Genomic DNA, 21,528 nt, shown 5'->3' on the forward strand with positions numbered 1-21,528 from the left:
CATAAACTCTAAAACGAGGGATCTGGCAGGAGTGTTGCAAGGCAGGGGCTGCTTTATTATTCACTGCAGTTGTTGCCCGTCCGACGCAAAAAGGGAACTTGAGAACATAACCCCAAGGCGGTTCTGCATGGACCTCAGTGGCAAGTGCCTGGAAACCCTAAAGAAGCCCCCCCCCCGAAGGCTCTCCCACAGGTGTCCCAGCTGGACAGCTTGGAGGCTGCAGCACAACCTGAGATGGTGCCTGAAACATTGCTGCCAGCATGGATTGCGATTTCACCTAATGGAACCTCACATGTATAAATTGGAGGGGGGGGCATAGAGCAAGTTTTCAAAAGGGTTTCTCCAAATAGGAACAGTTTTTCAGATGCAATGCAGCAGAAAAAGGAGAATGAACAGGCCCCGTCCAGAAGTGGGATTCAGCAGGTTCTGACCAGTTCTGGAGAAACGGTAGCAGAAATTTTGAGTAGTTGGGAGAACCGGCCAATCCCGCCTCTGACTGGCCCTGCCAACCCCATCTCTTCTCCGCCTCCCGTTGAGTCCCAGCTGATCAGCTGGGTCTCCTTTGGTTGTCCTGCACAGGAGAACGGAACTGGAAAGCAGGTTAGGGGGGTGGGGAGAGAAGGGGAATGTTGCAGTATCGTTCCCCTACTACGCCCACCAAGCTACGTCCACAGAACAGGTAGTAAAAAAAATTGAATCCCATCACTCTGCCCGCCCCCCACCCCTTCTCTCTCTCACACACACCAGTTCCTGTATTACTGGTAGCAGTTCCAACCTAGCATCCCCTCCTATTGACGTGCATGTCAGAGTCCTGACACATATGAAATCTGGTTCCCTGGTGTTGCCCCTGATCCCCTAGTAAAGGAAGTCCTGGAGCCCATGGGAGGGAGAGGGGAGGGCTGGCTTCAGGGGCAAGCAGGATAACCCAGGAGCTGCTGTTCTTGGACCCAGAGAGTATGCCCTGCACCCCCAGGCCATACAGTGATACCCCATGAGATGCAAATGGCTGCCCAGAGTTTCTTGGGTGCAAAACTCCAATGGCTGCTGCAGGATTAAGGAAATGCCTCCTCGGTCACCACATAGCCCTCTGGCTCTCACCAAATCGGCTTCAAGATGGCTGCAGCAAGAGGTGTTTGCACACTTAGTGGCTGGCACATGAACTACAATATTCTCAGTTGACTGGATGAGCAAGTTATTATCCATGCCTCGATTGCAACTCCTTGACCATCACTACTTCCTTGGTGGGAGTCTTCCTGAAAGGTATCACAAAATTGCAGTTGGTGGGAAATGCCAGGCTGCTAATTCTGCATCAGCTGCCAGTCTCCTACTGGGCAGAACTGGTGTTGGCCGTCACTTCTGAAGAAGTCAGTCGCTCAGAAGCACCGTTATCTGAGGGACCACTGCTCCCACCAGGAATCTGCCCTTATTTTAACACCTGTCCAGTGATTGGCACTTTGGAAGATCAGTCTGTGTTTATTTCATCTGGTGTTGAAATAGCTGTTCTTCTCAGTTTATAGAGCCAGCATATCCCAACACACACACACACACCCAAATCTGGGGTCCTCATTTTAGTGACCTTGGAGGTGCGGCCAAGTGAGGGAGCCTGAAGGTCCCAATCCACTTCTTATAGCCCCAGGTATCCTCAAGAAACATTGCATTTTGTTGTTAGCAATACTTTCTAGAACCCATTCACTTCACTTTCCGGATTATCTGACTCTAATCCAGTGATCAAACACCTGGATGTGTCATTGATTACGGAATCTTTTTTTACTCTCTCCTCTTTCGTTTATCTAACTTTCTTGATTTCTGTCTCTTGGCACGCTCATATTTATATAAAAGTTTCTCTTGCTTTCTATAAGTTCCTTCAATAAATACCTCATCTCTCTCATTGCATTCTTATCCTCGGTTTCTTGGTGTTGCTTGTCTACATATAACAATTTGTTCCTGTTCATCCCTGAAATCCGAGGCTTAGTTGGGCAAATGTTTCTCTAGTTCCTTGACTGATGTGATCTCATCAAGCATTCGCATGTCTGGCAGCTTTTTCCACCCATCCTTTTGTTTCAGAAAGGAGTATGAGATTGAGGGAGGGAGGGAGGGAGATAGCTCTCCCCTATATGGTTCCTCCCCCTTTTCTTTCCTTGTGGGTGGGTGGGTGGGCGCACAGGATGGTGGGATCCTTGGTTGCTCCAGGGCTATGGCAACAACCCTGTCCTTCCTGAGCAGCTGCTGCAAGGCAGACCAGAGGGCCAGGATTGTAGGCTGAAGGGCTCTGCCAAGAAAAGATCAGAGGAAGCAATAGCGCTTAGACTTATATACCACTTCACAATGCTTTACCACCCTCTCTAAGCGGTTTACAGAGTCAGCCTGTTGCCCCCAACAATCTGGGTCCTCGGTTTACCCAAATTGGATAAAGACGGAAGGCTGAGTCAATCTTGAGCCTGGTGAGATTCAAACTGCCAAATTGCAGGCAGCCAGCAGGCAGGAGAAGTAGCCTGCAGTACAGCACTCTAGGCACTGCGCCGCCACCGTGGCTGGGATGACTCCTCTACAGCTCTGTCATTGCGACTTTCCTCCCTCCCTTCGGCCATTTTGCCTGGTTTGTCCTCCTGCCTGTCAGGATGTGTTTGTTTGCCTCATCCTCACTGAAAATCTATGTAGAGATTCTCAGCCATCATCCAGGTCACGGTGGTCCCAAACGGTGTTTTTTTTTTTTTCAGGAAGCAACTGGACTTCCTTGTTTTTTTTATTTTGAAGACGTTTTGCTTCTCCTCCGAGAAGCTTCCATTCTGTCAGAGCTGAAAGAAAAAGGCAAGGAAGTCCAGTTGCCTCCTGAAAGGGCACCTAACTCTAACCCTCTAATTACATTACATATGAATGTTGTTGGTCTAATAGTGTTGCTTGCATTTGTTACTTTATGAGAGGGAGTTCATGACCTCAGTTGCAATAAGCTTCCACCTGTTCTTCTAAGGTAGGGGAACTCCCAATTCTGGACCACTCTGATGGGCGTAACCCAGCTCTGAATTTCCTGGAATCGTTGGGCCCGCAAGCCAAAGCTCCTCCATCTCGCAGGAATGCTGATGGGGTAATTTCTCCCATTAGCCTCGTGGAAATGTTAAAAAGGAACTGGGAATCCCCTGAGGCACTCAAGGAAGAGAGGGGATCCCTGCAGAACAGCTGCCCCCCCACAACTATTCCAACTCTTTGCAGGCAGCCCGGAAGGATCACATGGGATTGAAAGCCACCAAGAAGTCAAGGAAGACCAGAATCCCCACAAACACAACCGATGTAATCCTGCTGCTGGATCTAAACCCTGATCTACCGGTAACTCCCGACTCCAGGGATCCAAATTACGTCTAGAACTCTTGACCGCTTTCTCCAGATCACTTCTAGAAAAGGAAGGTTGGAGACCGTTCTAAATTCCTCCAAAGCAGGTCAGATGAAGGATTCTGCAGGAGGGTGGACAGAAATGGTGGAAACATCTTTTCACTCCAAGAAGCAGCATTGATCCAACCTCCTGCCGCTTCATGGCAGGCCTTAACTATGAGGATCCTTCTGAGAAGCAGAAGAAGCATCTACATTCTCAGGATTCATAGATTAAAAATGAGTCCAGATCACAACGTAAAGCAAGAGGCTTCTCTATTGCCACTGTCTAGCTATAGCCCAGCTTCTCTAGAGTACAAGTGGTTTCAGGTGCAATTCTGAATTAAAAATTCAAATGTCATTTTACCCTGAACGGCTTGACTCCAGATCTACAGTTGAGCCACAGAAGGTGAAGACTGATGGCACTAGTGCAAATGCAATTATTTAAGATCGATAACATTTCTCTATCTCAAGATGGCCTTATTCTGGACTGCTGAAGACTGATGGGATGCAAAGTTCTTAAACTGAAAGTTGCTACTGTACATAAATCATCTGGCAGAACTCGGAAGGTGGCTCTGCAATGGCAGACTTCACCCATGGCATAACACCATTCAGGCACATCACAAGCAGGTGAGGCTCTGGAGACATAGTAGGCCACAGGTGAGTCACTCAGGATCAAGAAGAATGTGTGAGGCATTGGAATAAAAGTCAGAGGTCAGATTCTGCTTCAATGCTCTAAGAGTAGTACAAGAAATTTGTCAGAAATGGTGTAGGGTCTCCTGCTTAGGTGGCGGGGTTGGACTAGATGACCTACAAGGTCCCTCCCAACTCTGATTATCTGTAAGAATGGAGTCCATGTCCAGAGGAGCTGGCAATGTGGGGGTTGGGGGTTGGGAGATGCATTCAAGAGGAAGCTTAATGGCCAGGTTTTCTGGGGGCCTTCAACAGAACTGCGGTTGATCAGGGTGTTTGATTCCACTTCTAATTTTAGAAATCAAAGGTTTTAAGCTTTAACAAGGATATGCTAATTAATAAGCATAATTGAAAAGTATTTAAGACACACACATTTAGATTTAAGAGTAGATAACATGCTGTCAGTGAAAATACTTATTATATTAAATTTCAAAGAGAATATGCATTCCAATTAATTTGAGCAAATTTTTGTGAACTGGTTACAGAACAATGGGACCTTCCACTAAATTGTAATGTGGAGCTTTCCTACATTTTATTTTATTTTATTTTATTTTTTGTTAATGTAACAAACAAACAAATTTGTTCATTTTATTTTTTCTTTCATTTTAATTCATATTGTAATTCATATTGTTAAGCATGAAGGCTGCATTTCTACCACACACACACACACAAACCAAGCTGAAACTGGATTTGGGGGATTATGGTTAAGTCAGCGCAGGAACCAGACCATCCTGGAATCCATCTCTTTGGAGAGAAGCTGGTTTCAAAGGCAGGGTGAGGCTGGCCAGGAAAACCTCAGGGCCCAAGCCCAAACAAGAGGGCGGAAGGCAGCTACTGGTCAGGGGGCCTGGCCATGTGCCAGCACACCTGCAGTGGTTCACGTGCCTGGCCTCAAAGACTCTGGTTGCATGTGGAGCTGTGGGAAGAGGACATGGGATCCTGGTGGCTTTTCTGGGCCTCAGAGGACTCGGAACTATGGGTTGGGCTGGGGCAAAGCCAGTGCCCAGGCCCCCCCAAAGGGGCTCATCCAACTGGGGTTCCTTCTCCTCTGGCTCCTCTGTGTGTGGCTGCCCAAGAGCTAGAACCGACACGTGTGGAGAGTGGACAGCCCTTGCAGTGAGGCAGAAGAAAAGAGACTTCAGGCTGCTGGTCCACCCGCCTTGTGCCGAGGCTGGAGGGCTTGTCCTGACTTCCTTCCTTATGACTCGGTTTCTAAAAGGCTCCGGTGCCCCTCATTGAGCTGGAGTCTGGGGGGAGGCCCTGGGACAGCCAATCAGCAACCCCAACAGCTCTGCCAGAGCTGGAGAAGCCATTCTCCTCCAAGCGATCTGCCCAGTGCTCCCCCCCCACCCCCGCCCATGGGCCTAGGGAGTCACATAGCAAGGCAGCCAGATTGAGAGGCACTCTCTGACTCATGGGTGACCCACTCTGGGGTGAACCATAAGAAAGGGGCTGTGCTGGGCATGAGGCTTGGCTGTGCCACCCAACTAGGAATGAACTGGGGCCATGAGGGAACTACCACTGGGCCTGTGGTGCCTGCCCAGCCTTTCCTTGGAGAGGAGGAGCCCCTGCCCTCAACAGCTGTGCTGCAAGGCCTGTGCAGCCTTGTGTGTGGGGAAAAAGGAGTGAGGGGCATGAGAGACCCCCAACCTGCTCCTGTCTGGTCCCCACAGCTGGCCCTAGGCAGCCTACTGGCCTGCTCCTCTCTGGCACACCGAGACTCAGGCTGGCCTCCCGCTTGTGCCTGGCCATGGCCCAGCATTTGCCTGCCTTTTATTTATTTATTTATTTTATTTATTTTATTTTGTCAAGCGATTATAAGATAACAGGTATAAGTATAAACATAGTTATGAATATATGAAATGGATACATATAAGAAAAATAAAAAGAAACAATAGAACAGGGACGGTAGGCACGTTGGTGCGCTTATGCACGCCCCCTACAGACCTCTTAGGAAAGGGGTGAGGTCAATAGTAGACAGTCTAAGGTTAAAGTTTTGGGGGTTTGGGGAAGAAACCACAGAGTCAGGTAGAGTATTCCTACCTGACCTCTGTTGCTGAAGTCGCATTTCCTGCAATCAAGTTTGGTGCGGTTAACCTTGAGTTTGTATCTATTGTTTGCTCTTGGGTTGTTATGGTTGAAGCTGAAGTATTCATTGACAGGTAGGACATTGCAATGGATGATTTTATATACGATACTTAGATCGGACCGGAGGCGGCGTAGTTCTAGGTTTTCTAGGTCTAGAATTTCGAATCTGGTGGCATAAGGTATTCTGCAATGAGTAGAGGAGTGGAGAACTCTTCTTGTGAAATATTTCTGGACTTTCTCAACTGTGTTAATATCAGATACGTAATGTGGGTTCCAGACTGATGAGCTGTATTCGAGTATTGGTCTAGCAAATGTTTTGTATGCTCTAGTTTTAGTTAGTAGTGTGATAGTAGTGTGAGAAAAAGCTACGTAGGATTAGGTTAACAACTCTTAATGCCTTTTTGGCTATGTAGTTACAGTGGGCTCGTGCACTTAGATCATTTGAGATGAGTACTCCAAGGTCCTTGACAAAGTTTAGGTCATCAACAAGGTTTTGACTATTCAGCTTGTATTTTATTTTCTGATATTTTTTTTTTGCCAATAGGTAAGACAGAGCTTGTTTGTTGAGATTAGAAGTTGCCATTTGTTTGACCATTCTGACACATAGTCGAGGTCTTTTTGAAGGGTAGCAGTATTGTCAGTTGTGTCTTGTCCCCATCAGGGTTGTGGCCCACCAGCAAACCCCTCCCATTATTCCAACGTCTGCCTTGCCTCTCCAGCCCTCTCTGGACTAGCAGAAGGCCATAGCTGCCAGCTTCTACCCTTTGCCCCTGCCCCCTCCTCCCCGCCAATCCCCTTTTCCTAGCCGTCCCATTCTCTCATTCCCAACTCCCAGTCTGGGGAAGTCTGGCAGGTTTTTCCACAAAACCCTGGGACTTCTTTAGTCCTTGGTGTGTACTGCAAATGCAGGAAAGGAATTTATTCAGAAACCAGGTTACACATTATTAATATCAAAGTCTGCTTAGTGGAGGGAGATCCCTCCGACAGTCGATGCCCCTTCCCACAGATTCCCCCAAATCTCAAAAGTCCTTGGACCCCCTGTTTGCCTCCCTGGTTCTGGCGTAGCCCCCTGGCCCGCTGAATAGGTAGGGGATTCGGGCAGGGGGCAACTGCAGCCCAGGCTAAGCGCTGGCTGAGGCTTCAGTGAAGCCGCCACGGGTAACCCTGCCTCCCGATTCTCGGTTCCGGTGCTTTTGCGCCGAGATGCAGCAGCGGGACACCGTGTCTTGGTCGCGCGATGTAGCGGGCCGCAGAGAAATCCGGCTCGGCGGGGCTTATGGAGCCTCCAGGCCGTCCTGACTCGGGGGAATGCCGAAGCGCTTACAGCCAAACGGGGAGAGACGCGCTGCCCCTTGGCGGCCTGCCTTTCTCTCCCCGCCCGCAGGCCGGTCTGAGTTTGCCAGCTTGTCCCTAAAAGGTGCTGCTTGGTCGGCGGGGAGGGACCGGCCCCTCCCCAGCTTTTAGGCAGCGCCAGAGGTCCGGGGCGTCCAGCCAGCACCCGCCGCTCCCGGCTCCACTCGGCTCTCTCGCGTCTCCGCCGCCCGTCTTTCTCCTCTTTCTCCAGCCGTCCGTTCCGTCGGTCTCCCAGCCGCCGCCGCCGCCATGGAAGCCATCAAGAAAAAGATGCAGATGCTGAAGCTGGACAAGGAGAACGCGATAGACCGAGCCGAGCAGGCGGAGGGCGACAAGAAGCAGGCGGAGGACCGGTGCAAGCAGGTGACTCTCCCGCGACCCGACTGCCCCGGAGAGGCCGGAGCCATCTGGACACTCTGACCCAGGGCCCCCGGCTCCCCAAGCCCCATTAACATTCCGGGTGCCCTTCGGAAAGGCGAGGGACGGCCTTGGTCTCCCTCCTCCGTCTCCTAAGGTGGCCGGAGTCCCGAGGGGCACTCCGTGGCTCTGAGTTCAGGACGGCATCTGCCTTCCTGCTTCGCCCCCGCCCCCGCGCCCCGCCTCTCCCCAGCTCCCACCCTGAGTTCCGCTGGTGGGCAGCGGGTGTCCCAGCCAAAGCATCTCCTGACTCCCTGACTCCTTTCTCTTTCTTCCCCCGGCCCGCTCCCCGTAGCTGGAGGAAGAGAAGCAGGGCCTGGAGAAAAAGCTGAAGGGAACCGAGGATGAAGTGGAAAAATACTCCGAAGCGGTCAAGGAAGCCCAGGAGAAGCTGGAGATGGCCGAGAAGAAGGCGGCCGACGTGAGTCGAGCGAAGGGCGGTGGGGCGGTGTCCAAGATCCGTGGGAGAGTGCTTTCGGGGTAAGGGTCGAGCCTGCGGGGCGGGGTTGGCCGGGGCGCACTGATGAGGAGCAGCAGCAGATGAGACGCGACGCCCCTGCAGGTATTCCGAGCGCTTTAAGCCTCGAGCAGCTGCTGCCTGCGGCGCCGGGGAGGGGCCTCGCGGCGGGTTCCGCGCAGGGTAGATAGAAGTGACCGGTGCTTAAGAGAAGCGTCGTCGGGCGCCGCGCCAGCCGCCCAAAAACCTGTCAAGGGCCTAGTTACAATTTCTGACCTCCCTTCGCTATTCCGGGCAGACCGGCTTTGACCCCTGCCGAAAAGGCACCGCAGGTGGCGCGGGCCGGTCGCGGGTAATGTTAACGCCCAGCCTTCGCGAAGGCACTCGGCACCCTATAAATAAACGCTCCTTTCCAAGTCGGCCCGCGTCTGGGTGGAAACCAATCCGGGAAACTCAAGGAGCTGCTAAAAAGGAGTTGCCACTTGGAGGACGGCCAGCGCACACTCCAGCGGTCAAATACCCCAGCCACGAGCAGGACCCACGACTGGGAAGGCTGGCCCTGCCAGAAAGGAAAGCAGCCGGCGGCCCAGAGACACGGGGGCCCTGCAAGAGGAAGAGGAAGCAAGAGGAAGGCCCCTGCAGGCTTGCCAGTTCCCCAGAGCTCAGAGCTAAGGAACGGAAGCACCGGGGCCCAGGTCTGTCCTTGAACACCCAGCCTTGGCTAGTGGATCAAATAATGCAGCAGAGATGGAAGGGCACGTCAGGGGCCCCGGCGGCACAGAGAAGCTCCAGCTGCTGGAACAGAGCCTCCTCTTCACCAGGAGCAGCTTCTTCGTGGGGCCACCTCGGCCTTTCAATGTGCAGGCTCTTCCAAGCTGCTGCCCGCTGGAGGAGCCAGGCTCTGCTGCTGAGGTGCGCAAAAGAATCCCTCCTCCCAATTATCAAGACCTGCCTGGAAACCAGGCCCCTCTGGCACCGGGCCCTTTCCCTACATGGAGCAACTGGAGCCCCAGCATCAGGGAACTGCTGCTGCCCCCTTGTCCCCAACCCATGAGCACCCAAGACTCCTCTCCCCTCCCCCAGAGAACCCCCACACTTCCTGGAGCCGTGGAATTCAGCAGAAGCTGGAAGAAAAAGGGAGCACTGCCGCCCTCCTCTGGCCTGCCTCCTCCTCTCCCTCTCGCCTTTGCTCATATTTGGTGATTCCCTGAGCCAGGGGAAGGAGGTGGGGCTGACGGGGAGGAGCAATGCCTTGGAAAGTCCAGCAGCTCCCTCTTTCATGGTGGTCCCATCGCCTCCTCCTGCACCTGGGGTTTCTCGGCGTCCTCCTTCCGTCCCTGTGCAGAACCCATTTCGCTCATCATTCTGGATCTGTGTGGTGCTGCTGGAGTGTTTGGTTTTAAGGGAATTGAACCTGAGCATTAGGACTCCTGTACTCTGGAGGTCTTAGGACAGTGTGGTCCAATCACTTAGAGCAAGGATCGATCCAGTGGCAGGAGAACTGAAAGGGAAAGGCTGCTGGGGTGGGTGGAAGTTCCTAAAGCAAGCCATTCTGGTGAGGAGAAAAAGCAGAAAACACATTAAAAGCCAATGGGATTACACCAAAAAGTGTAATAAAGATCTGAAAACAAGCAACCCAAATGAAAAGAGACTCAGGTCACAAAGGAAGAGAACAGACAAGCAGTTTTGAATTGTCTGCTGGCATCAAGAAAGCAAAATCTCTGAAGAGTTTAGCAGAAGATGCTCATAAAAAGGGCTTTAGTTATATATCCAGAAATAAAAAGAGCCAGTCCTGCAGCTGCTCAAGGAAGAAAGCAACACACCAACAGGTAACACTTTCCATCTCCTATTTCGGTACACTCTTCTCTGCCCCACCCCACCCTGCCCCCAAGTGTTTTCCATCAGACATTTTGAGATGTGGTCTGACCAGCAGGAATTAGTGGTGGATTAAGGCTTACTGGTGCCCTAAGCACTGACAAATCTTGGTGCCCCTCTCTTTGTACATACTGTACAAATGAAGCCAAGCTTAGGCTGCATAAAAGTTTTTGTGGCGCCCCATTTGGGCCTGGTACCCTAAGCACCAGGTCCAAAGGGGTTAATACACCATTGGCAGGAATGAAGCCTGAGACAAGAGAAACACCAGCCAGGTGGAGAGCATCAAAGAGGCCAGGAGACACACAGATATCTGTGCCTTCAAACAAACGGGGAGGGACAACAATAAACAACAGGTGAAGCTTTCTGATGATATCTATGCCTTAGAAGGTCACAGAGCAGTTCATAAAAAGGCAGATCTATAAGTATCCTGATGTGGTAATCAACATAAACCACCATGGATTTCTAAGAGAAATCTTGCCAGATTACTCTTATTCAATGTTTGATCATGTAACTTCCTTAACAGATAGTGAGAATGTACAGTCATAATACCAGCTGATTTCAGCAAAGCACTGTTGCGCTATTCTGAAAAGAATAGTGAGATTTAACTTGGAAGTTCCTCACAATGCTTCTTCCTTCAAACTCCTTCGTAGTACTGTATGCCTTTGGAAGCCATGCCCCAAACTGGCCTTGGCTGGCCCGAAACCAGAGTTCCTGCCCTGTTTCACACCAGAGACAAGGCCTGAGATGAAGGGAATGTGCTGGCCTATCCAGGTCAATCCAATTCCACCCAGGAGCAAATATTTGCTGAGCGGATGGTCAGGAAAAGCCATTTCCTGTAACTCTGGAGAAACGGAGATGTTTCAAATGGCAGGTGCCTTTATTTGCAAGCCTCATCCAAGAGACAGAGTTTGGAGCCGCCTTCTGTGGGTTGAGACAGCCACTGCTAGCCCCAATTCTCTGCCTGTCCACTCACCCGCCACTGTGCTGCAGCAGGATGGCAGCTTGGTTTGCTTCAGGATTGTAAATGAACTTACACCGCCTGGTCTCCGGCAGCAGAATCTCTGGCTTCATGGACTTCCTTCTTGACTTCCACCAGTGGGTTTTGCTCTCTGTGGGAAGCAGGGAGTGCAGATGAGGAGAGAAGGTCTTCACCTGCCCCTTTTTTCAGCCGGGGAAGTCACTGTTGGAATCGCAAGTCTGAGGACAACCCTGAGCCTGCCCTCCACCCACCCCGGCTGAGAGCCAGGCTTTTCCCTTCAGCGAGCTGGGCATGAAAAGGGATGGAAAGATAGCAGCTGATGACATCAGTCAATACAAAAACTCCCACCTGCCAAGTCCAGGTATATTTGAAGAAAACCCCAAATCCTCTCTAGAGAGTCTGCTGGTTCTTCTAAGGCAGATGGCAATGTTAGACTCAGTGCCTTGGGTGGATATCTGGAGGCCCTGGGAGTTGAGAATGGGCTACTTCGAAGGCGCTGGTCTAGCACACCTCTTTGTCCAAGCAAAAAACACTGGAGGGGGATAATGTCAGTCTCCAGGTACACCGCTAGGTGGCGTTTAACATCATTGGAAGGAATGGGAAAGTCCCGGAAGGCAGCCCCAGCGATCTGCCTTCAGGGCATCCCAGGGCTCGGTCGAGGGGCAGCAGCGGGCTTTCTCTTCCCCTGCTGGGGCCCTCGAGAGGCCTCCCTAGCTTCGCCCTGCTCACCGCAGGGCCCCCGGGGCGGAAACCCCGAGCGGGCCGAGCGGAGGCTGCCGCTTGTCTTGAGCGGGCTCTTTAAGGCAGGGCCTGGCCGTGGGAGGGGGCGGCGGCAACAGCAGAGCGAAGGGCCGCCTCGTTCTCCACCCTCCGCGCTTCTTCCTGCTGGGCGGGCGGGCGGCAGAGGGAAGGAGGGCCAAGAGACCGCGGCCCGAGAACCCCGCCAGCTGGCCGGTCGCTCAGTTCGCTCCGCGTTCTCGGCGGGTCCAGCGGCCCCTCCCTCCCTCCCCTGCCGCCCGCCCGCCCCGATTCTGGGACCATGGCCGGGGGCAGCTCCATTGAGGCAGTCAAAAAGAAGATCCAGACGCTGCAGCAAGTGGCGGACGAGGCCGAAGAGCGCGCCGAGCACCTGCAGCGGGAGGTGGACGCCGAACGCCAAGCCAGAGAACGGGTGAGCGGCGAGCCCCGATGGGCATCGGGCGTCGAGCCCCATCCCCCGCCGGGCCCCGCTAGGGCTGCGCGTTGTTCCTCTTGTAAGCATGTGCAGAGGGCCGAGCAGCAGGCGGCGCTTTCGGGAGCAAGGGGGAGCTCCGGCTAGCCCTCCGCTTCGGATCGCCCTCCTGTCCTCCCACGAGCGGCCGCGGCCCTGCGCAGGTACGCCGCCTCCTGTGTTCGGGCTGACGCGGCTGCTCCTCCCCTTCTCCGTGGCTCGAGCGGAAGCCCCCGGCGGGGAGGGAGCAGCGCCCGCGGCAGATGGCTTTCGGGAGACCGCGCTGCTCTCCGCTGCCTCTGGATGGGCCGCCTGGATGGCGGGAGAAGCAGCCCCCTAACCTCCCACCGAGCCAGGCCGCGGCCACCTGGATAAGACCCGGGCGGGGAGCGGTCTGGCTGCTGCTAATTTCCTATGGGGGTCGGCAAGAGAGTGCTGGGCTGCCGGAGGACTTGTTTCCGCTTCCCACCTGGTCAGCTGAATGGGGGGCGGCTTCCAGGAGAGATTGCCCCAAAAGCAAAGGATTTAACGTGAGACAGGTTGTGCTGGTGAGGGCCCCGAGGTTTATCTCATATATAATGTGATATTATATTTATATTATATTTATATCATATCATATCATATCATGTTATATATTTGGAGCTCAGGATTGAAAGGCAGGGGGTCCTTGGTGTTGTCTGCCCTTAGCTGTTTTCCTGCAGTTGCTCCGTGAGTCAAACCAGGTAATTTCATCAGTGCTGGCGATGTTACCTGGTTACCTAGAGCATAGATAATATTACCTATTTTGGATAATGAAAAATCTGCAAGAATATACAACCAAGCTCAGAGAGCACCAAGGATGCCTCATATGGAGGAATAAAATGGCCTGGTGTGGCAGGACCCCCATTTTTTCTCCCCTTCCCACAAGAGGGGCTGCTGTCTTCACTGTGCAAAGGATTTCAGAGCTGCTGCTTTGAAGTTGTCTAGTTCAGTTTTGTCTGTGCAGTAACTGCTTTCTGGATCTTGTTGAATCCTCAGCTTCCTTCGCTGTGGAAACACCATGCAGGTAACAAGGGGATTGCCCTACCCCCCCCATCCAGACTTATTGTGGCTCTGCTAGGGTCCAGATGTGTGCATTTCCAAGCCCCGTGAACTGTTTGTGCTGCAAGGTGTGGAAGTGGAAGTTCTCCCCACTAGGCTCTGCTCTTTCGAGGCGGGTTGCCTTCAGCTATCCCTTGATGGCTCAGCAGGGATTGGCTCAGGCTTCCCTAAAGCCACCGGATGTCATGGGCAGCCCGGAAAGGAGAGCCCAGCCTCTGGGTGCAAAGACCACACCCTGGAAGGAGAAGCCATGAATTGGGCTGGGCTGCTTGGACCTTTTGTCCTCCCCTCCTGCCCTGCGGCCTGGGTGCTCTGAGGCTCCTCTCCAGCCCAGGCCTGGTTACTTCATCCTGGGGTTGGATTGCACCCCCCCCTTCCTCTCCAGCATGTTGTGTCATGCACCAGTTTCCTGCCAGAGCCCTGAGAAGAGGCTGCTTTTCTGACCCTCCCAATGGCCGAGTGGCTCCCCCCCTGCAAGTTCTTGGGCCTCCCCCATGCCAGTGGCAGCTTGACCTGGCAGGATGCTCCTCCCTTGCCTGGAATGTGTGGAGTGGGGGGAGGCTGCCTTGCTCCTCCTCTCCGCAGAGCATGCAGCCCACCTCCATTGGGCTGCGGCTGCAATAAACAGGAAATCCTCCCCCCTCCCATTGTCCTCCTCCTCTGGGGAATATGCTGCTGGGGGGGGGAGGGGGGGCATTCCTCCCACTTTAGTCAGCACTGCCTAAAAGAAAGCAGCAGCAGCAGGACTCCCTCCCCGTCTGTCCCACCCCTGCTGCTGCTTTACCCCTCCCCATCAGTCTTTGCGGGAGTTGAGTCAGCCTGCCAGGAAGGGCCTGTTAGGGAGGGGACCTGGAGTCCCAGGCAGTGTATGGGAGCCCCCCCCCCCCATGGAGTTCCTGTTCTAGCATAAAGTCCAGCTGCATCCAGAGTGTCTCAACAGGGGTGGGAGATCTTTTCCTTTTCCCCATCAGTGCTGCCGGAGTTGGCCGTGAGGCTGCTGTGCCCCAAACACTCGAGGTTCCTGGCTCCATTTTTATTCGTTTAGTGGGTTCCTGGGTCACTTCCGGTTCCCAGCAGTCTCCAGGTCTGCCACGCCCAAGGCCCCACATTCCTCCTCCTCCTTTATGGAGCGCCTGCTGGCTTCTGGGGGCTGTACGCAGAGGCCACAAAGCCCCATGGGGCGGCAGCAGGTTCCCAGGCCCCAAGGCAGGATGTAGGCTGAGGGGGGGAGGGGGGTTGAGTAGCAGGAAAGCCAGCCGCAGCTCTGCAGAGGGAGGCTGAGGAGCCCTGGAGAGGCTGCCCTGGGGAGGGGGGAGGGCCTTGGTGGCCAGAGATGCCCCAGCACAGCCTCTGTGCCCAGCAGAAGCGCCCCTCTTTTCTCCTGCAGCCAAGCACTGCCCTGCCCCACCTCCCCTCATCTGCCCCACTCTGCCCTTGGGGCGGCTCTTTCCTTCTCCCTTCCCTGCCCACCGTGCCCCCTTCCACCCCCTCAGGGCTGAGCTGCAAAGAGAGGCTCCAATCCCTAGCCAAGCGGATTGGCTGAGGTGCTGGGTACATGCAGCTGTTCGGGGGGGGGGGTGGAGGTGCCACCCCCATTCCGTGGGAGGGGGATGTTCCCTGACGTTAGCAGGGATCTACGAAAGGCAAAGGGACTGCTTGGGGAATTGGGTCCCAGGCTCTTTAGACTTCCGGGCCAATAAGGCGCTGCCTATCGCCTGGGAGTGAATAAGTTCCTAGGGTGCTTCCCCCTGCTCCCACCCACCCGTGGGGATCCCAGTCAGCAGCCTCGCGGCCATCTTCCTCCTGCTAATGAGTGGCTGCCCGTTGCTGTCCTCGAGTTGTGACCGTGCAATGCCGCTGTTCCATTTTCACAATCCCTTCTGAGGCCCTCCAAAAAAGGGTCCCTGCCTGTCCTTATCACTTCGAACTGAAGGGCAACCTTCACATCAGTTAAATCGGTCAATAAAGGACAAGAACAATCTCAGAAATACGGAGGTCTGTTTCCTGTATTAAGTTGAAGCAGGATCCACCCGTGTTCTGCAGGCTGGAGAAAGATTGCAGAAGCGCCAAGTCGGACCCATGAGTAGGCCCAGGGTGGGACATTCACAGGAAGGGTAAAAGGGCTTTTATTGAGTGACTATCATTATAATGGAGCCTTGCAAGCTGAGGAATACCTCCTCCCCCTTCCTGTGAATTAGGGGGGCGTCTGCCTGAGCCTCTTCTGAATATTACCGGTCTGCTGGGGCCCAAAGGCCTCTCCCCCCCCCTTGTTGCCCCATCATTTTCCCGGAGGCCTACAGGAGCACTACAGGAGGCTGGGGGCTTGCAAAGCAGGGCCAGGAGGAACGGAATCCCTCAGCACCTGAGGCTGCACCCAAGGTCTAGGTTTCATCCTGGACGTTTCTTTGAGGAAGGCAGAAAATGCGCTACTCAGGGGGGACCCTTGCCAGGCAGTCCCTAGAGATCAGTCGCCCTGGAGGGGCCGTGTACTGGATGGCTCAGAGAGGGGGCGGTTCCTGGTATTCGTGGGAAGAATGACCCACCCAGCCTGGATGAAGGCTGGGTCTGGGTCCCCACCAGGATGTGTGTGGGGGAATGAATCTCCTGAAGTGGGAGGAGGCCCCTCTGGCTGTGGGCATGAGCCTTAAGCGGGGAGGTGGGTCTGGTCTCAAGGTCCTCGTTTCTTTGCAGGCCGAGTCAGATGTGGCATCTCTGAACCGCCGTATCCAGCTGGTGGAGGAGGAGCTGGACCGAGCGCAGGAGCGCCTGGCCACCGCGCTGCAGAAACTGGAGGAGACGGAGAAGATGGCTGACGAGAGCGAGAGGTGGGACTGGGGTTCACTGGGAGGCAGGCGAGGACCCTTCCTCTGATCAACCCAGAGGAAGCCCCGGGACGGCTGGGAAGGGCTGGAGGGTCCTTGCTGCTACTGGAGGCATCGGGAGGAGCGTAGCCCAAGAAATCTGCTCCCAGGAGAAGATCCTCCCAAGATCCTATGAAGCGTGTCGGGCAGCCAGGGACTGCCAGCATTTTGGGTCTCGGGTAGCTGCTTCCGCGTCTTCCCACCCGATGCTGAGAGTCTCCCTTGGACCTTCTCTGCCGTGTGTTCCGAGGGTGCCCGCGGGGTCATTTGGGAGGGGTCCATCTGACTGCCATCTTGGGGATTTTCCATATGCAGAAAATACGACCTGCAAATTGGAGTCTCCTGCAGGCGGCAGTGTTATGGAGCTTGCAGGAGAAAATCTTCCGGAGCACTTCGTTGTTAATCACAGGGTCAAAAGAGCGAATCTTTAGGGTTCAGTAGAGGCACCTTTGTTGGAAGGTGTCGAGTCTCACGTTACACTTGCTGAGGCCTTCTGGGTCTCGCAGGGAGAAATGGCCATCGGGCTCACGAAAGAGGCGAGCGAAGCGAGTTTTTCAGGAGAAGGCAGGCGTAATAGTCCAAGTCACTCTCCAGCCCCACTGCGCCTGCCTAGCTGGCTGCAGAGAACTTGGTTGGGTTGCCTGAAGCTGAATCCGGGCCGTTTGAAGCACTGAGCCTGTGAGCTGTTCCAGGAGGGGGAGGGGGAGGTCAAAGGCAAGGCAGGAGCTGTGGGGACTGCAGTCGCAGCCCAGGGACCCATAGCGCAGGGTTGGGCACTCCAGGGGCTGAGCAGAAACTACTGGGCAAGGCAGGGTGGGCTAGTGGGCACAGGCCAGTTCTCCAGCTCAGCAGCTGCAGGAGGGCTTTCTTGACCGGGGCTTGTTTCCCCCAGAGGCATGAAGGTCATCGAAAACCGAGCCATGAAGGACGAGGAGAAGATGGAACTGCAGGAGATGCAGCTGAAGGAGGCCAAACACATCGCTGAAGAGGCAGACCGCAAATATGAGGAGGTGAGCCCTGGGGCCCGGGCAGGGAGATGTCGGCCGTGGTCCTGGCTGCCTTTGGGGGGGCATCCAGCCTGCCCATTTGATGTGGCTTTTTGCTTGCCAGGTGGCCCGTAAACTGGTGATCCTGGAGGGGGACCTGGAGCGCTCTGAGGAGAGGGCAGAGGTGGCCGAGAGGTGAGTACAGCTCCTTTGTCAGGGCGTGGAGTTGGAGTGAAGTGGCCCAACGGGCAGGGGGCATCCTTGGGGGCATCCACCAGCTTCTCCCTTCCCCTGCGGTGTGGCTTCCTGTCTCGCAATCTGTCCGTTTCTCGGCTCCTGTTTGAGAAAGCATCCCAAGCCCCCTCGGCCCCTGTGCTCCTTTCCCCTGCAGGGAACGGATGGGCCAGAGTGGGCTGGGACGCAGGGTGGGGCCCTGGTGCACAAGTGGGAAGTGGCTCCTCCTGGGCTTCCCTGCATGGTGGTCCTTCCATCGTCTCTGGTCATGTCAAGGTCCTTACCTTAATGGGGCCCCTGACTCCGGATGGTCCTCTTCCAGCCCTGCGTCTCTAGGAAGGGGCAAGGCAAAGGGTGCCGACAGGAGTGGCTCTTCAGAGGTGCCAGGCAGCTTCTGTCCTGGCACAAACATCATTTGTGCCCCTTGGATGGCTTCTCCACACGCTGAGCAGCCCCCCGGGCAGATCTTGGGGGAGGCAGCCCTGGCTGTGTGAAGGGTGGCCTTCTCCTCTGGCTAAACCTTGCGTTGCCTCCCCAGCCGTGTGAGGCAGCTGGAAGAGGAGCTGCGCATGCTATGGATCAGGCCCTCAAATCCTTGATGGCTGCAGAGGAAGAGGTACTGAGTAGGGGGCTCTCCTGCCCTCCTCTCCCTCGTCTTTTCGCGCCCTTGCTGCGCGCTCTCTCTCCTCTCCTGCTCTTCGCCCTCAGTCCTCGGTCTGGAGCCTTTCTCCTCTCTCCTGCCTCCTCTGCTGAGTTTCTCTGGCTGGCGACTCTCCCGGAGGCTGCTACGTGAGCTGGTGGGGGCTCAGGGCTGGCTGAACCCCCATGGCAGAGATGGCCAAGGGACAGGAGCAGCACCGTAGGAGCCTCTCAGGGCCCGGCTTGTCCTTGGAGGACGCAGAGGCAGCGGGGGTGGGGGGTGTAGTGGGGGGTGGGCTAAACAGCAGCATCTCCCCACAGAAGCAGCCGCCTCAGCCTGGATCACACCAGGAAGGTGACCCAACAGCCTCTTCTCATCCCCCGAATGGGAAGGCAGGCTGGGCACCTCCCTCCCAAGGGCAGGCGCTTGAGGGGAGCCTGCTCCCCAGACTCCCCGTGTCTAAAGCTGGCTGGCTTGGGAGGCACGTGGGAAGAAGGTTCTGCTGGAACGACAAAGGGCCCCCTCCCCCCAATCCAGCTGGTTTTGTGCAGCTCAGTTTCCAGCCCTGCAGGAGGAATCTCTCCGGCCCGTCTTCCTGGGAGGCCCCCACCCCCCTTTTTTTCCTCTCCACTGATTCTCTCCCTCCCCTCTTTCCCTCTCCTCCTTTCCTTCCTTCCTTCCTTCCTTCCTTCCTTCCTTCCTTCCTTCCTTCCTTCCTTCCTTCCTTCCTTCCTTCCTTCCTTCCTTCTGTCCTGCCTCTGCCTCTCTCTGGCTGGCTGGCTGGGACCCAGTAAATGCGGGGACCTCGAGGAGGAGCTGAAAATTGTCACCAACAACCTCAAATCTTTGGAGGCTCAAGCTGACAAGGTAGGGGGAGGGGTGGATGAGGGAGCCCTATAAGAGGGAGGGTCTCCCAGCAGCGCAAAGGCTTTGTGGGGGGGGAAGGGGGTTGCTGACTGCTGCACCTCCTATTTGATCCCTCCTCTCTCTTTCCTCTCTGCCAAGTATTCCACCAAGGAAGATAAGTACGAGGAGGAAATAAAGCTGCTGACAGACAAGCTGAAAGAGGTGAGGCTGCTTCTCCGGGGGGGCAGGGATCTGCAGGTGGTGCCCGACCCTTGGCAGGCAGGAAGGCAGGGACAGGCTGCTGATGTCCGTCCCCCAGAAAAGAGGTGGCTCAATGGAGTGATAGCGGAGAGCGAGGAGCTCCCCCCCACCGGAGAGTCTCACTGCAGGAGGAACCTGCACCAGGAGAGCCGTCATGTCCCTCTTGGGGGGGGCAGGCGCTCTTTATCGGAGGCCCCCCTGCATTGACTCCTGTCCCCCCTGTTGCTGTGGTCTCTGCTGCCCTCCCTCCCTCTCTCCCTTCCCAGACTCCAGGCAGTTTCCGCCACATAGGTGTCCGGGGCTCCTCCCTGCTCGGGCGGGGGGAGCTCCGTCCTCTCTGCTGAGCGGCCCGTTTCCCACTGCCTGGGAAGCCCCGAAAGCTGCCCCAGGCCCTGCCGCTTCCTTGCCTAGAACGAGGGGATGGGGAGGCCAGCGGGAGGCAGCTGGCGTGATGGCCAGACCCCTCTGGCAGAACCACCAGGGCTGTCCCTGCCCTTATTCTCTTTAGCCTTACCCTGCTCAGGTGTGAAGGGCAGCAGGGAGCAGGTCGGATGGGGGGGGGGGAAGCCCAAGGGAGCCAGAGAAGGGGTCATGGCCTACTTTGGGGGTCCAGTGGCTGAGGGTGGCTTCTGAACAGCTCCTTGATTTCCCCTCCAGGCTGAGACTCGGGCAGAGTTTGCGGAGAGGTCTGTGGCAAAGTTGGAGAAAACCATTGATGACTTAGAAGGTAAGCCCCCTCCTTCTCCCCCCTTAGTGCTTGGCCTGGGGGGGTTACGATGCCTGCAGGCAGCTGAGTGGGGGGCTATGGTGAGACATCAGTGCCTCTGCGCAAGAGTCCCCCCTTCCCTCCTTCCTTCCTCTCACTTTCACTCTTTTCTCCCTCCTCCTCCTCCTCCTCCCTCACCACTGCCTGGCTGTCTCTCACCCCCTGCCTTACGTCCACCCTCCCTGCACGCTGGCTGCAGACGAGGTCTATGCCCAGAAGATGAAGTACAAAGCCATCAGTGAGGAGTTGGACAATGCGCTGAATGACATCACCTCCCTCTGAGCCCCAGCACGGCCGCACTGCCCTGCCCTGCCCGGCCACCCCCCGGCACCCCCCCCCTCCTCCTCCAGATGCCTTGTCAGCTCTCTCCCCTTCCCCATACTCCTCCACCCTGGGGGAGGGGGGGTGACAAGGTGGGGGGCAGGTTTCCACAGAGGGAGGGGGGCTTTTCTATGCCCAAGTGCCTTAGGGCTGCACTCCTGGGGGGCTGGCGGTGCTAAGAAAGCAGCCTGCCTTATGTAGGGTGGGAGACTTGGTGGGCCAGGGAAAGGCCCCCACCTGGGTAGGACAGGAGACCCCAGGCCCCTGCTGGACCCTCCTGGCTCTGCCTGTCCTCCCCCTTGCCTGTCTTCCATGGTGCCTTCCATGTTCTGTTCTCATCTCCTTCGTTTTAATAAACATCTCTCCGCTCTTTGCCTCTCTCTTCATTTCTGCCTCTTCATTTAAGCCCTTTGATTGCGCCCATCAAGCCTCATGACCAACCCTAATCCGTCCGGGGGGTGGAGGGCTTGCCCTTTTGGGTCAAGCAGAGGTTGGGGAGTAACGGAGCCAAGATCCCTCGCCAGCAGCCAGTCCCACGTTTCGCTGGCTTGGGGTTCCCAGGGTGGGGGTAAGGACCCAGATGAGTGGGGAAGAGGTCCAGGCAAGGCGTGTGGAGCAGCTCCAAGCGTCCGAGGCTCAGCAGTCTGCCAGGGGCACCAAAAGTGGGAGCCGAGCTGCCCTCCCTCCCGTGGGTGCAGCAGAGAAAACCGGTCGGTGCTGTTTCCAGAATGACGCCCTGGCACCCCGCAGCAGCTTCTGCTTTAAGAAGGGGCTCCCGGGCCTGCTGGCTCCCCAGGCGGAGGTTCCCTGCTTCCACGCCTGCACTTGTTCGAGGGAGCAAGGCGGAAATCTGCAGGGGGGGTTTGTTTCACTGGCTGTCCCAGGAGAGCAGCAGCCTTCTCTGGGGCTCTGGGAGAGGCTTCGGGGAGGGGGGTGAATCGGGCACCTGGCCTCCCTGGTTTCTGTTTTCCTCTGCACTGACGGCTGTGTCTTCTTCCTTCCTTCCTTCCTTCCTTCTCTGTTTCTCGCCACCACCGACGCCTCGGCCTCTTCTCTAGCACGCTTCCAGCAGGAGGCAGAGAAAAACCGTCTCCTTGCTAG

General features: G+C 55.6%; 1 protein-coding gene and 1 long non-coding RNA gene across 2 annotated transcripts; one reads left to right on the plus strand and one right to left on the minus strand.

Moving 5' to 3' along the window:
- The first annotated feature begins 7,647 nt into the window (after nt 1-7,647).
- TPM2 (tropomyosin 2) lies at nt 7,648-20,801 on the plus strand. Its single transcript, XM_026684984.2, is given in 10 exon segments — nt 7,648-7,857; nt 8,207-8,332; nt 16,204-16,337; nt 17,266-17,383; nt 17,484-17,554; nt 18,132-18,165; nt 18,168-18,209; nt 19,239-19,301; nt 19,998-20,067; nt 20,306-20,801. Coding segments are annotated over 10 exon segments (855 nt in total). The 5' UTR covers nt 7,648-7,743; the 3' UTR covers nt 20,389-20,801.
- On the minus strand, nt 11,102-12,241 carry LOC148132639 (uncharacterized). The gene is made up of 2 exons (XR_015748291.1): nt 11,571-12,241; nt 11,102-11,352 (listed from the first exon to the last, which is right to left on the minus strand). It is a non-coding gene; the product is annotated as an uncharacterized LOC148132639 (long non-coding RNA).
- Nucleotides 20,802-21,528: the final 727 nt, after the last annotated feature.

Source organism: Notechis scutatus, chromosome 2, assembly GCF_049901735.1.
Source record: "Notechis scutatus isolate UNSWTSFEM ecotype Mainland chromosome 2, rNotScu1.2, whole genome shotgun sequence".
Lineage (NCBI taxonomy): Eukaryota > Metazoa > Chordata > Lepidosauria > Squamata > Elapidae > Notechis > Notechis scutatus.